The sequence below is a fragment of the Salvelinus alpinus genome, chromosome 1 (assembly GCF_045679555.1).
Source record: "Salvelinus alpinus chromosome 1, SLU_Salpinus.1, whole genome shotgun sequence".
Taxonomy (NCBI): Eukaryota; Metazoa; Chordata; class Actinopteri; order Salmoniformes; family Salmonidae; genus Salvelinus; species Salvelinus alpinus.
Window position 1 is genome coordinate 37,987,752 of NC_092086.1, and position 13,951 is coordinate 38,001,702.

The 13,951-nt window shown below is 45.9% G+C and overlaps 1 protein-coding gene across 1 annotated transcript in view; it reads right to left on the reverse strand.

Moving 5' to 3' along the window:
* Positions 1-3,360: 3,360 nt before the first annotated feature.
* Positions 3,361-13,951, reverse strand: part of LOC139575153 (voltage-dependent calcium channel gamma-2 subunit) — a 70,637-nt gene continuing 60,046 nt past the window's right edge. Inside the window, exons 3-4 of the mRNA XM_071400159.1 lie at positions 7,025-7,165; positions 3,361-5,386 (exon numbers count right to left, since the gene is read on the reverse strand). Coding sequence (XP_071256260.1) covers positions 4,854-5,386; positions 7,025-7,165 — 674 coding nt within the window. The 3' untranslated portion in view covers positions 3,361-4,853. The remainder of the gene's footprint in view (positions 5,387-7,024; positions 7,166-13,951) is intronic.

Here is a 13,951-nt window from a genome sequence, read left to right on the forward strand (position 1 = left end):
TGCTGGATAGAGAGACCACTATATTACTCCCTCTTCATGAGCCATGCTGGACAGAGAGACCACTATATTACTCCCTCTTCATGAGCCATGCTGGATAGAGAGACCACTATATTACTCCCTCTTCATGAGCCATGCTGGATAGAGAGACCACTCTATTACTCCCTCTTCATGAGCCATGCTGGATAGAGACCACTATATTACTCCCTCTTCATGAGCCATGCTGGACAGAGAGACCACTATATTACTCCCTCTTCATGAGCCATGCTGGATAGAGAGACCACTATATTACTCCCTCTTCATGAGCCATGCTGGATAAGACCACTATATTACTCCCTCTTCATGAGCCATGCTGGACAGAGAGACCACTATATTACTCCCTCTTCATGAGCCATGCTGGACAGAGAGACCACTATATTACTCCCTCTTCATGAGCCATGCTGGACAGAGAGACCACTATATTACTCCCTCTTCATGAGCCATGCTGGACAGAGAGACCACTATATTACTCCCTCTTCATGAGCCATGCTGGACAGAGAGATCACTATATTACTCCCTCTTCATGAGCCATGCTGGACAGAGAGACCACTATATTACTCCCTCTTCATGAGCCATGCTGGATAGAGAGACCACTATATTACTCCCTCTTCATGAGCCATGCTGGATAGAGAGACCACTATATTACTCCCTCTTCATGAGCCATGCTGGACAGAGAGACCACTATATTACTCCCTCTTCATGAGCCATGCTTAATAGAGAGACCACTATATTACTCCCTCTTCATGAGCCATGCTGGACAGAGAGACCACTATATTACTCCCTCTTCATGAGCCATGCTGGATAGAGAGACCACTATATTACTCCCTCTTCATGAGCCATGCTGGATAGAGAGACCACTCTATTACTCCCTCTTCATGAGCCATGCTGGATAGAGACCACTATATTACTCCCTCTTCATGAGCCATGCTGGACAGAGAGACCACTATATTACTCCCTCTTCATGAGCCATGCTGGATAGAGAGACCACTATATTACTCCCTCTTCATGAGCCATGCTGGACAGAGAGACCACTATATTACTCCCTCTTCATGAGCCATGCTGGACAGAGAGACCACTATATTACTCCCTCTTCATGAGCCATGCTGGACAGAGAGACCACTATATTACTCCCTCTTCATGAGCCATGCTGGACAGAGAGACCACTATATTACTCCCTCTTCATGAGCCATGCTGGACAGAGAGACCACTATATTACTCCCTCTTCATGAGCCATGCTGGACAGAGAGATCACTATATTACTCCCTCTTCATGAGCCATGCTGGACAGAGAGACCACCATATTACTCCCTCTTCATGAGCCATGCTGGACAGAGAGACCACTATATTACTCCCTCTTCATGAGCCATGCTGGACAGAGAGACCACTATATTACTCCCTCTTCATGAGCCATGCTGAACAGAGAGACCACTATATTACTCCCTCTTCATGAGCCATGCTGGACAGAGAGACCACTATATTACTCCTTCTTCATGAGCCATGCTGGACAGAGAGACCACTATATTACTCCCTCTTCATGAGCCATGCTGAACAGAGAGACCACTATATTACTCCCTCTTCATGAGCCATGCTGAACAGAGAGACCACTATATTACTCCCTCTTCATGAGCCATGCTGGACAGAGACCACTATATTACTCCCTCTTCATGAGCCATGCTGAACAGAGACCACTATATTACTCCCTCTTCATGAGCCATGCTGGACAGAGACCACTATATTACTCCCTCTTCATGAGCCATGCTGAACAGAGAGACCACTATATTACTCCCTCTTCATGAGCCATGCTGGATAGAGAGACCCCTATATTACTCCCTCTTCATGAGCCATGCTGAACAGAGAGACCACTCTATTGCTTCCTCTTCATGAGCCATGCTGAACAGAGAGACCACTATATTACTCCCTCTTCATGAGCCATGCTGGACAGAGACCACTATATTACTCCCTCTTCATGAGCCATGCTGAACAGAGAGACCACTATATTACTCCCTCTTCATGAGCCATGCTGAACAGAGAGACCACTCTATTGCTTCCTCTTAATAACAAATACACAAACACAGCCAGTGTTGCCACAGCCTCAGACCCTTTGGTTCCACTCAGAGGGCTGCTATTACGTGTCTGCCTCACACACTCACGTGTGCTCGCATAAACACACACACGTGCATGCTTGCCACACACACACACACACACACACACACACACACACACACACACACACACACACTCACCTCATTGCAGAGAAAAACGGGTGCATCAGGTCCTGAAAGGGATGCTTTTAGGGCGGTCGTGTAGAAAGGTGTCGTATATAATTTCTACATGGATAGCTCCAGCTACAGAGTACTGGTTTTATTGCAAACCTGTGTTCCCTTTTCAGGAATGTCATGTCCTAGAAAGACACCACGCGGTGATGTGTCTTATGTGCTGTTTTATCTTTACAATCATGGTTTCTCCCATACTGTAGCCTAAAGACAGAAACATGCATGTTAACACAAGTGTACGTACATGGTAGAGAGACACACAGAGAGACAGTGTGAGAGTGTATCAGACACATAGAACAAGGGTGTTAAGTGTAAGGATACAGTAGGTTAGAGACACACAGAGAGACAGTGTGAGAGTGTATCAGACACATAGAACAAGGGTGTTAAGTGTAAGGATACAGTAGGTTAGAGACACACAGAGAGACAGTGTGAGTGTATCAGACACATAGAACAAGGGTGTTAAGTGTAAGGATACAGTAGGTTAGAGACACACAGAGAGACAGTGTGAGAGTGTATCAGACACATAGAACAAGGGTGTTAAGTGTAAGGATACAGTAGGTTAGAGACACACAGAGAGACAGTGTGAGAGTGTATCAGACACATAGAACAAGGGTGTTAAGTGTAAGGATACAGTAGGTTAGAGACACACAGAGAGACAGTGTGAGAGTGTATCAGACACATAGAACAAGGGTGTTAAGTGTAAGGATACAGTAGGTTAGAGACACACAGAGAGACAGTGTGAGAGTGTATCAGACACATAGAACAAGGGTGTTAAGTGTAAGGATACAGTAGGTTAGAGACACACAGAGAGACAGTGTGAGAGTGTATCAGACACATAGAACAAGGGTGTTAAGTGTAAGGATACAGTAGGTTAGAGACACACAGAGAGACAGTGTGAGAGTGTATCAGACACATAGAACAAGGGTGTTAAGTGTAAGGATACAGTAGGTTAGAGACACACAGAGAGACAGTGTGAGAGTGTATCAGACACATAGAACAAGGGTGTTAAGTGTAAGGATACAGTAGGTTAGAGACACAGTGAAACAGGCTGATTTGTTCTCATAGGATTGGTATTTTATTCATCAGGACTTGATGCATCCAAGTAAAGGATCATTCGGTTTTGGCACCTTTAAAGATTTCATTTTCAATTTGAGCAACACATTGAAAATCAAAAGAAACAAAGAAATGACTAAGGCTGTGTGAATTTGAAAAATAAAAGACATACATATATATATATATATATAAAGAATTAAACCAAACCATTTAAAAAAATCTGTTTTTGTTCAATGTAGATTGTTTGGTTTCTTTCACAAAAGCATAAGATAAAATGAAGTAAATAAAAAAACATAAGAGAAAAAATACTCATGAAACATTACTGGTTTAAACGTTCGCGTCATCACTTTTTTCCCCTTCTAATTATCATTATCCTTTAAAACTTAAGTTTCTCAAGAGCAGATTTGCTGTAATTTTATAGCATGCATTTAATTTCAGAAAATTTGATTCACTTAGCTTCTCTTGTACTATTTCATATTTATCTTGTTGCTTGCCTTTTACGCAAGTATTTATTTTTGTATTTGGCGTCCTCTTCTTTTCCTCCCCCTCTCCTCCTTCCTTTTTCTTCGAGAAGTCGTGTTTGGAGTCTTTTTTTCTTGGTGTGAACTTTGACCCCATTGTTGTTGTTGGTGGTTTCTCTTGAGGGGTTCAACACTCCCATGACGACCCCCCCAAAAAGAAAGCGAACAGGGACTCAGAAAAAGGCGAGAAGGTTCTATTAAAATAATCTCTATTTTTCTACTGTTGACTGTCTGCGTCTGTCTCTCGTCATGTTTCAGCAGCTCTGTCGTGTAGTGTACCTACAGTACTTTCTCTCTGGCTCTGTCATCCTTCCAGCAGATCCTAAAAGAGTCTTTACTTGTGTTACCAACAGCACTTAGTTTAGGTTACATGTTTGTTTTTTTGCTTCAGTAAAGTCTGTATCTCTTGATTATTAACTTAATCATTTATTTATAAAAGTTATACACATATAGTACCTTTGTTAGAGTTTACAGACTGGGCTAATTCTTACTGAATCCCAAGCTGCAAAAATTCACAGTTTTAATGCAGAAAATAAATAAATGAATAAATATGACAACAAATCAGAGGCATATGGCAGGTGGTATGATGGGAAAGTACAGCAGCTTGTTGCACCACCAAAACTGTGGAGTCAAACTGTCGAAACTAAAAGGTTATGAAATCATGAATCGAATTTAAATCATAACCCTCCCTTTCAGTGTCCCACCCTCATCACCCATCCCCACCCATAAAAATGACTCAGTCTCTAAGGACAATCTGCCCCATTCTCCCAGTACTACCATTTACTCCAAAGGAAGTCAACAAACCCCTTTAGACTCTCTCAACAATGGTAGATGGGAAAATCATACAGTTGAATGAAATAAAATCATCAATCTCTATAAACATGGAAACTCATCCTGGCCTATGGTATATTAGAGACCTGGGTGAGGGCCTCCCTGTCTCTGCTCCCCTGGGCTCTGCTCTCAGGGCTCCCTCATACGGGCGTGGTGCGGCGGTTGGCTGTGTTGGTGTTGGCCGAGTCTTTTTCCTTCTGAATACAGTTGTGGACCTGCAGGAAGGTATGGTCCCTCTCCGAGTTGTAGGTGGCGGTCGGCGTGCCCCCGGCCTTCAGGGTGTCCCGGGGCAGCGTGTACATGGAGATCTCTGTAGAGGGCAGCGCGCTGAAGGCCTTGAGGCCCACAGGCGAGGTGTCGCGGGAGTGCGAGGGGTCTGTGGACCGGGAGGAGGAGCGCGAGCGGCGCCGGTAGCGGTAACGGTAGGATGGGATGCGTGTGATGGCCGAGGCCTGGAGGTAGCCGGCAGCCCTGGCCCCTGCCCGGAGCTGCCGATGGCGGTCGATGAACATGTGGGCTGCCAGGACGCCCACCATCTCGGCCATTATGAAGGACAGGGCTCCGAAGTAGAAGGACCAGCCGTAGGAGTAGCTGTTCTTCTTCGAGTCGCTCTTAGAGGGGTCCCCTGCGTTGGCTGATATGTACACGATGATCCCGATGATGTTACTCAGGCCTGAGGGAGGGGGGTGGAGGGTTGGGGAGTTGGAGGGGCGAGATGAGAGAACAGAGGAATTATGCAATCAGTTAAGACAGGACATTTACCTTTTCTAGGCATACCACATATGCAGTAGTCCTCCATGAACCTGTTCTACAACTGAGTGCATCTATCCACCATAGTGAATACGCCATTACCAAGACAAACCTTTTCAGACAAGTACCACGGACTCACCAAAGTATAATGTACATACATACTGTACTTCTCACTGTCAAAAATATGACTGAATACAACCCAGAAATATGACCCAAGTCAGAGCCTCTGCCCTTATAGTGTTTAAGAACAAAGACTGAGATCCTGAGTCAGATCAGTTGGGACAGCACATAACATGATCATACATCTGATTCACATAGGGATCACAACCTATGATAGGGATAATAATCATATACTCATATACAAAACATTAGGAACACCTGTCCATGACATAGACTGACCAGGTGAATCCAGGTGAAAGATATGATCCCTTATTGATGTCACTTGTTAAATCCACTTCAATCAGTGTAGATGGAGAGGAGTCAGTTTAAAGAAGTCTTTTTAAGCCTTGAGACAGTTGAGACATGGATTGTGTATGTGTGCCATTCAGAGGGTCAACGGGCAAGACAAAATATTGAAGTGCCTTTGAATGGGGTACGGGAGTAGGTGCCAGGCGCACCGGTTTGAGTGTTTCAAGAGCTACAACGTTGCTGGGTTTTTCACACTCAACAGTTTCCTGTGTGTATCAAGAATGGTCCACCACCCAAGGGACATCCAGCCAACTTGACAGAACTGTGGGACTCACTGGAGTCAACATGGGCCAGAATTCCTGTAGGACACTTTCGACATCTTGTTGAGTTTGATGAGTCCATGCCCCATCAAATTGAGGCTGTTCTGATGTTGAGGTCTAATGTTTTGTTACTCAGTGTATATACATCTACTTTGACTGTAGCGTTTAGTCACGGAGAGAGAGAAGTGTGTGACACAGTAGAGCTGGGATGATGGATCATTGGGAAAGTATGTCAGGGACACCATATTTTTAGAGTTGAATCCCAATGGGTAGCTTCTAGCCCAGCACCCAGATCAGGAGAAAATACGTGGATAAAGAGGGAAGAATGGAGTGCGTGACTTGTGGCTGCTGCTGAGTGGAGGCTGAGAGCAGTACTGTTGATGACCAGCAGAGAGAGAGAGACTGCTTGTGCACTGCACCTTAGCTGGATTAGTCAACAGTCTCTTCTTTGCTGGACTTACATCCATCTGTACAACTGTTCTATGTAAGTGAACCATAATAACATTGCATGTTAGTGACTAAAAAGTAGTGACTGAAAACATTTGCATTTGTGTACACTTTGTATCAATGAAACCAACTCATTTTAAGCTAGTCTCCCTAATTTAACACCTAATATCCCTCTCCACCATAGTAACTGTTTCTCTCTTTCTTTTTCCCAGTCTTCCTTCCTCTCTTCCTCTACCTGCCCTAGATACACACCCCTTCCTCTCTCTCTTCCCCTCTCTCCTCCTCTCTCTCTCTTCCTCTTTCTCTTCCTCTCTCTCTTCCCCTCTTTCTTCCCCTCTTTCTTCCTCTCTATCTCTTCCTCTCTCTCTCTTCCTCTCTAGACTCACCTGCAGACACAAAGAAGATCCCTGCGCTGAGGATGATGTTGTGGCGTGACTTGTAGAACTCGCTGGCAGCTATACACAGGCCTCCCATGAAGAGCAGGATGACACTGAGGATGGGGAAGATGCTGGAAGCTCGCACCGCACCTGAGAACAGATAGAGGACAGGAGAGGAGGAAAATAAAAGAGAGAGAGGGGGGGGGGGGCATGGGGGGTTATATAGGGATAGAGAAGAAGAGAGAGATGGGATAAATAAAATGGTAAATATAGAGAGAGAGATAGGAGAGGAAGAATAAGAGCAGGGAACAGTGAAAAATGAGGGAGAGAGAAGAGAGAATGTAAATTAGACTCCCAACATCAGCTCCCTATCTGAGCCACATCATAATCAACACTCCATCAGCGCTGTGAAAGTCTTGATCAACACCAGCCAGTGAGTGTATCCCCTCAGTGAGCCTCTGTTACCCAACTTTATGTAATCACGCCACCTGACTACACACAACACAACACTCAGTTAGCACACACAGCTCCCCAGATTGGAGCGTTGCATTACGCCATGGCATGTAGTGCAAATGACAATAACTCCACCAGAGCTCCAGGGGCCTAGCCTGTGGGGTGATGGGGGGCAAAGCTCTTCAAACCAAGCTCACGTCCTTGGCTGATACTGGTACGGATGACAGAGCAAGAACTGAAGGGTTGAGGTACTGATGACAGAGCTAGAACTGAAGGGTTGAGGTACTGATGACAGAGCTAGAACTGAAGGGTTGAGGTACGGATGACAGAGCTAGAACTGAAGGGTTGAGGTACTGATGACAGAGCTAGAACTGAAGGGTTGAGGTACTGATGACAGAGCTAGAACTGAAGGGTTGAGGTACTGATGACAGAGCTAGAACTGAAGGGTTGAGGTACGGATGACAGAGCTAGAACCAAAGGGTTGAGGTACTGATGACAGAGCTAGAACTGAAGGGTTGAGGTACTGAGGAGCATTAAGGTGTTGAGGATGGAACCCACAGGTGAGACTGAATGTCGTGCTGAGGTCTATAGAGCATAGAGGAAATACTTCAACCTCCTCAGGTCACCCTTGCCCATCCTTCCTTCCTTCTTCCTTATGCCTCCCTCCTCTCTCACTCCCCCATCCTCCCTCTCCTCATATTCTCTCTCTCCTGTTTAACATGCACACTTAAACTTTCATCAGGCTGGTTACATTTTTTCCACCACTTTTTCACTACTTCACCTTGCCTCTCCGCGCGGCTGCCACCTCAGCACTTTCCCCAGCTTCTCCCCAAAATGCTGACGCCGTCGCCAGGGCTGGGTGGCTGTCCGCTGAACTCTGCCGCCTGCACCTCCGCAGGGACCCGGGGCTCCTGGCGGCCCAACTGCCTTCCCTGCCTACCTGCTGCCCGCCTCCGTCCCTTCCCCTCTCATCCTTCCTCCATGCCCTAACGCGCCACATCACACATCACACAGCCTAAAATCCCCTCCATGCACGGTAGGGGATAGGAGAGCCACGGTGAGCCCACAGGCACCCTGGGAGATGGCAGTAGCAGCAGCAGGCCGACAGCTGAGGAGGACTGGGCCAAGTGGTGGCCACGGCTGGCTGGGTCACCATCACTCACTCACCCTCCACTGGGCCCATAACAGTAACTACAGTAAGACTGGAGACAGGAGAGACTGAGAAGGCCCTGTAGGGTACTGAGGATGGATGTTCATCAAGACTGTATTGTTACTGTATGTGGTTGTGGAGTTATCTATTACTAGTAGGAAGTGTAATTTGTGTTTTATGCCATTATTATTTGAAGTGCTGTATCTCTTTCTTCATCTCTCTCTCTCTGTCTCTCTGTCTCTCTCTCTCTCTCTCCCTCTCTTACCCTCTCCCGCTCTCTCTCTCCCTTTCCCCTTCTTTCTCTCTCTCCATCCCTTAATCCTCCCTAACACTGTCCTTGGAGCAGAGGGAGTAGTGGGGTGTACAGTTACAGGGTGGCGTGGTGATTAAATATGAAGTTGTCCTGGGAGTTGACCCTGCTCTTTTGTCCCCCTTCTCACACCTCCCCCTCCTCCCTCCATCCCTCCAATCCGACTCACGTGAACCCTGGAGATATTAAAATGGCCAGTCACTCTACATTACCTGGGAGAGGGCAGAGGGGCTCTTTCTCATCCATCAGCTTCATTTGCACCGACAAAAGAGGGATAAAGGGCCAGACAAATTGTATTGATTGTTGACAGAGAGAGTTTGTAATACTGCAGCTCTCAAGGTGACGCCAATGTGAAGGAAACCTCAGAGAGAGAGAGTGAGAGTGAGAGAGAGAGAGAGAAAGAGAGAGAAAGAGAGAGAGAGCGAGAGAGAGAGAGAGAGAGAGAGAGAGAGAGAGAGAGAGAGAGAGAGAGAGAGAGAGAGAGAGAGAGAGAGAGAGAGAGAGAGAAGAGCCAGCTCAGTGGTTGCTAGGTAAGTTTGCCACGTTGCGTAAAAAAAGTTGAATAATTTAGCTCTTTGGTATGTTCAGCTATCATTTGGGCCTTGTTAAAAAACGAATGTCATTCTTTATTAAATGCATTGCTACATTTAATGTGCTTTGAGTCAAAGATTTAAGAATCACTTACTGGACTGAGAAGCAGCTGGACTCCCAGGCAGAACTCCCTAGGTTATGACCGCAGGGGGAAATCTTGAAAGCAACTATAGTATAGACTTTCGATGGGGAGCTTTTCAAGGGCAAGAGAATGGTATCAGTCAGCCCAGAGTGCCTATGTATTCTCTTTATATTACCCACCATGCTTAGCAGCGCACTCCTAAGTGCACTGACCTTCACAGTAACCTCCCAGCATGCTGTGCCTTCCCTCAGTTCAGGATGCCGTTTTCTGCACCAAGTGCCCCTGGGTTTGGCTAAGCACGCTCTACCTCCGAAATGAAGAAAGGCTGGGTTCCCTGCAGATTTCTTACGCCAGAACTCACTCTATTTTACTATAATGTTGAATATGTCGGTGAAGTGTTCGCTTAGTGGATGTATGAAATTCAGACAGCCGTTTTTATGAGGGCTCCTGTTCCTTCGTTCCAGTGAGGGCATGAGTGAGGGCTGGAGATGGAAATTCTCGGAGGGAGACGGAGAGATAACTATGCCTCAAGGCAGTGAGTGCTGCTACCTCCACCCAGTGAAAAATACCTCAGTGTTGCCAAATATAGGAAGTTTCACATCTTCCTTGGTTCTTTTAAGCGTCTGTCAGGGGTTTGGCTCCAGCCTGGAGGGGTGTGTTTTAAAATGGCAGATAACCTGCGGGACGCTGGACAGGCAGACAGTGTTCTCCAGCTGAGTAAAGGATTGATTATCACAGTAAGTGAAGGTTCCTCTCCACAGTCATGCCAGTGTGATGTGTGGCTAACAGTGGGCTTTAGTGAACAGTAGTAAGATTTGTGTGAGTGAGAGTAGATGGATTTCAGATTGAGAAACTGCAGTTGTGTTTGAACAGCTCAATTCAGAGCACTTCTGATAAGCTTTCCCTAAACTTTCAGGTGTAATGAAACACATACAGTACACTCACTGTAACAGCTCAACATAATCTATGAACCAACAACACACCGTATGCAGACTAAGTGTCCTGTGATTAGTTATCCTACTGTGGCAGGTACAGTAATATCCCATTATCTGAGTAGGACATTATTCTGACTTTGGGCTGCTGGGAGGTGGACTATGGACCCTGTCCTGGGAGGTGGCTGTGGGGACTCTCTTGTGTCTCAGAAAGCTGGAAAACAATGACCCTGTCTAAATGAAAGCGTTGACCTCTCTGCTGATAGCCAGAGACAGCGGCGACCTCGGTCGCGTCTTGTGTTTCCGAAGTCCCTCTCGGCGACGCGGCACATGAAAGGCGGAGTGCTAATCGAGAATGCGCTCTGGAGCCCTGTGATTATCAGCCAGGTCACCGTTTTGATTTGGGTCGAGGTCACTATCACAAAGAGCCTCGCCAGGGCCCACTTCTGTCTGTGTGGGTCGCCTGGGACCTATTTGGGGAGAGGCATCTCTGCCTCCTCACCTCGTCCCCTCCCTGTGTTCTCGCTAAGCCCAAAGCGTTACCAGACAGGCTGGTTATTAAAGTAGTGACACACAGCAGCCCTATGCTATCCTGTCCTTTATCAGCTCCACTACCACATACCCTCCATCCTGCCTCATTAGACAGACAGAAAGCAGTCCTGCCTGGGATGGATGTGTCCCTGTCCCTGTCCCTGCCTGTCATTGCTCCTATTAGGATGGGAAAGGCGTAGTGATGACTAATAGTGGCTTGCTGGAGCTGCCCTGCCCCGCCTGTCTGTGAGTGCCAGTGTGCGTGCCAGTGTGCGTGCCAGGCTGCCCGCAGAGATACAGAGCTGGTGTGCGCTGTATTGATTGGCACAACTACAGTTTAGGCTGGCACATGGGCAGCTGCAGTGGCACTCCTGAACACTGACGGACCCCGTTCTTACACACTACTTCACGCAGACTATTGTACACATATGTAACACATCAGTGTCTTTACAGTAACTAACCACCTCTCCACACATGCTGATCACCTCATAATGAAGTAAAAGGGGAGAGTGTGCTGATCACCTCATAATGAAGTAGTAGGGGAGAGTATGCTGATCACCTCATAATGAAGTAGTAGGGGAGAGTATGCTGATCACCTCATAATGAAGTAGTAGGGGAGAGTGTGCTGATCACCTCATAATGAAGTAGTAGGGGAGAGTATGCTGATCACCTCATAATGAAGTAGTAGGGGCGAGTATGCTGATCACCTCATAATGAAGTAGTAGGGGAGAGTATGCTGATCACATCATAATGAAGAAGTAGGGGAGAGTATGCTGATCACCTCATAATGAAGTAGAAGGGGAGAGTATGCTGATCACCTCATAATGAAGTAGTAGGGGAGAGTATGCTCATCACATCATAATGAAGTAGTAGGGGATAGTATGCTGATCACCTCATAATGAAGTAGTAGGGGAGAGTATGCTGATCACCTCATAATGAAGTAGTAGGGGAGAGTATGCTGATAACATCATAATGAAGTAGTAGGGGAGAGTGTGCTGATCACCTCATAATGAAGTAGTAGGGGAGAGTATGCTGATCACATCATAATGAAGTAGTAGGGGAGAGTATGCTGATCACCTCATAATGAAGTAGTAGGGGAGAGTATGCTGATCACCTCATAATGAAGTAGTAGGGGAGAGTATGATGATCACATCGTAATGAAGTAGTAGGGGAGAGTATGCTGATCACATCATAATGAAGTAGGAGGGGAGAGTGTGCTGATCACCTCATAATGAAGTAGTAGGTGAGAGTATGCTGATCACATCATAATGAAGTAGTAGGGGAGAGTGTGCTGATCACCTCATAATGAAGTAGTAGGGGAGAGTGTGCTGATCACCTCATAATGAAGTAGTAGGGGAGAGTATGCTTATTACCTCATAATGAAGTAGTAGGGGAGAGTGTGCTGATCACCTCATAATGAAGTAGTAGGGGAGAGTATGCTGATCACATCATAATGAAGTAGTAGGGGAGAGTGTGCTGATCACCTCATAATGAAGTAGTAGGGGAGAGTATGCTGATCACATCATAATGAAGTAGTAGGGGAGAGTATGCTGATCACCTCATAATGAAGTAGTAGGGGAGAGTATGCTGATCACCTCATAATGAAGTAGTAGGGGAGAGTGTGCTGATCACCTCATAATGAAGTAGTAGGGGAGAGTATGCTGATCACCTCATAATGAAGTAGTAGGGGAGAGTATGCTGATCACCTCATAATGAAGTAGTAGGGGAGAGTATGCTGATCACCTCATAATGAAGTAGTAGGGGAGAGTATGCTGATCACCTCATAATGAAGTAGTAGGGGAGAGTATGCTGATCACCTCATAATGAAGTAGTAGGGGAGAGTATGCTGATCACCTCATAATGAAGTAGTAGGGGAGAGTGTGCTGATCACCTCATAATGAAGTAGTAGGGGAGAGTATGCTGATCACCTCATAATGAAGTAGTAGGGGAGAGTATGCTGATCACCTCATAATGAAGTAGTAGGGGAGAGTGTGCTGATCACCTCATAATGAAGTAGTAGGGGAGAGTATGCTGATCACCTCATAATGAAGTAGTAGGGGAGAGTGTGCTGATCACCTCATAATGAAGTAGTAGGGGAGAGTATGCTGATCACCTCATAATGAAGTAGTAGGGGAGAGTATGCTGATCACCTCATAATGAAGTAGTAGGGGAGAGTATGCTGATCACCTCATAATGAAGTAGTAGGGGAGAGTATGCTGATCACCTCATAATGAAGTAGTAGGGGAGAGTATGCTGATCACCTCATAATGAAGTAGTAGGGGAGAGTATGCTGATCACCTCATAATGAAGTAGTAGGGGAGAGTATGCTGATCACCTCATAATGAAGTAGTAGGGGAGAGTATGCTGATCACCTCATAATGAAGTAGTAGGGGAGAGTATGCTGATCACCTCATAATGAAGTAGTAGGGGAGAGTATGCTGATCACCTCATAATGAAGTAGTAGGGGAGAGTATGCTGATCACCTCATAATGAAGTAGTAGGGGAGAGTGTGCTGATCACCTCATAATGAAGTAGTAGGGGAGAGTATGCTGATCACCTCATAATGAAGTGGTAGGGGAGAGTATGCTGATCACCTCATAATGAAGTAGTAGGGGAGAGTGGGGTAAGGTGAACCTTTCTTACATTCAGCATCTCTCCATCAAGGGAAATATAGTATTCATTCTAAGAAAGATATCTACATATATTTCAGGATGTTGCGTATCCCTAGAAATAATTAGAATTCATGTAAACTTTACAGTTTTGAAAACAAAGCTTGTCCAAAAAACTGGTCTCTTGGCACAACTTACTTCGGGTACGGGGTAAATTTAGCTGCGGAACAGGATAAGTTAAGCCGCCTACAAATGTCTGTACTGAATGAAATATTACC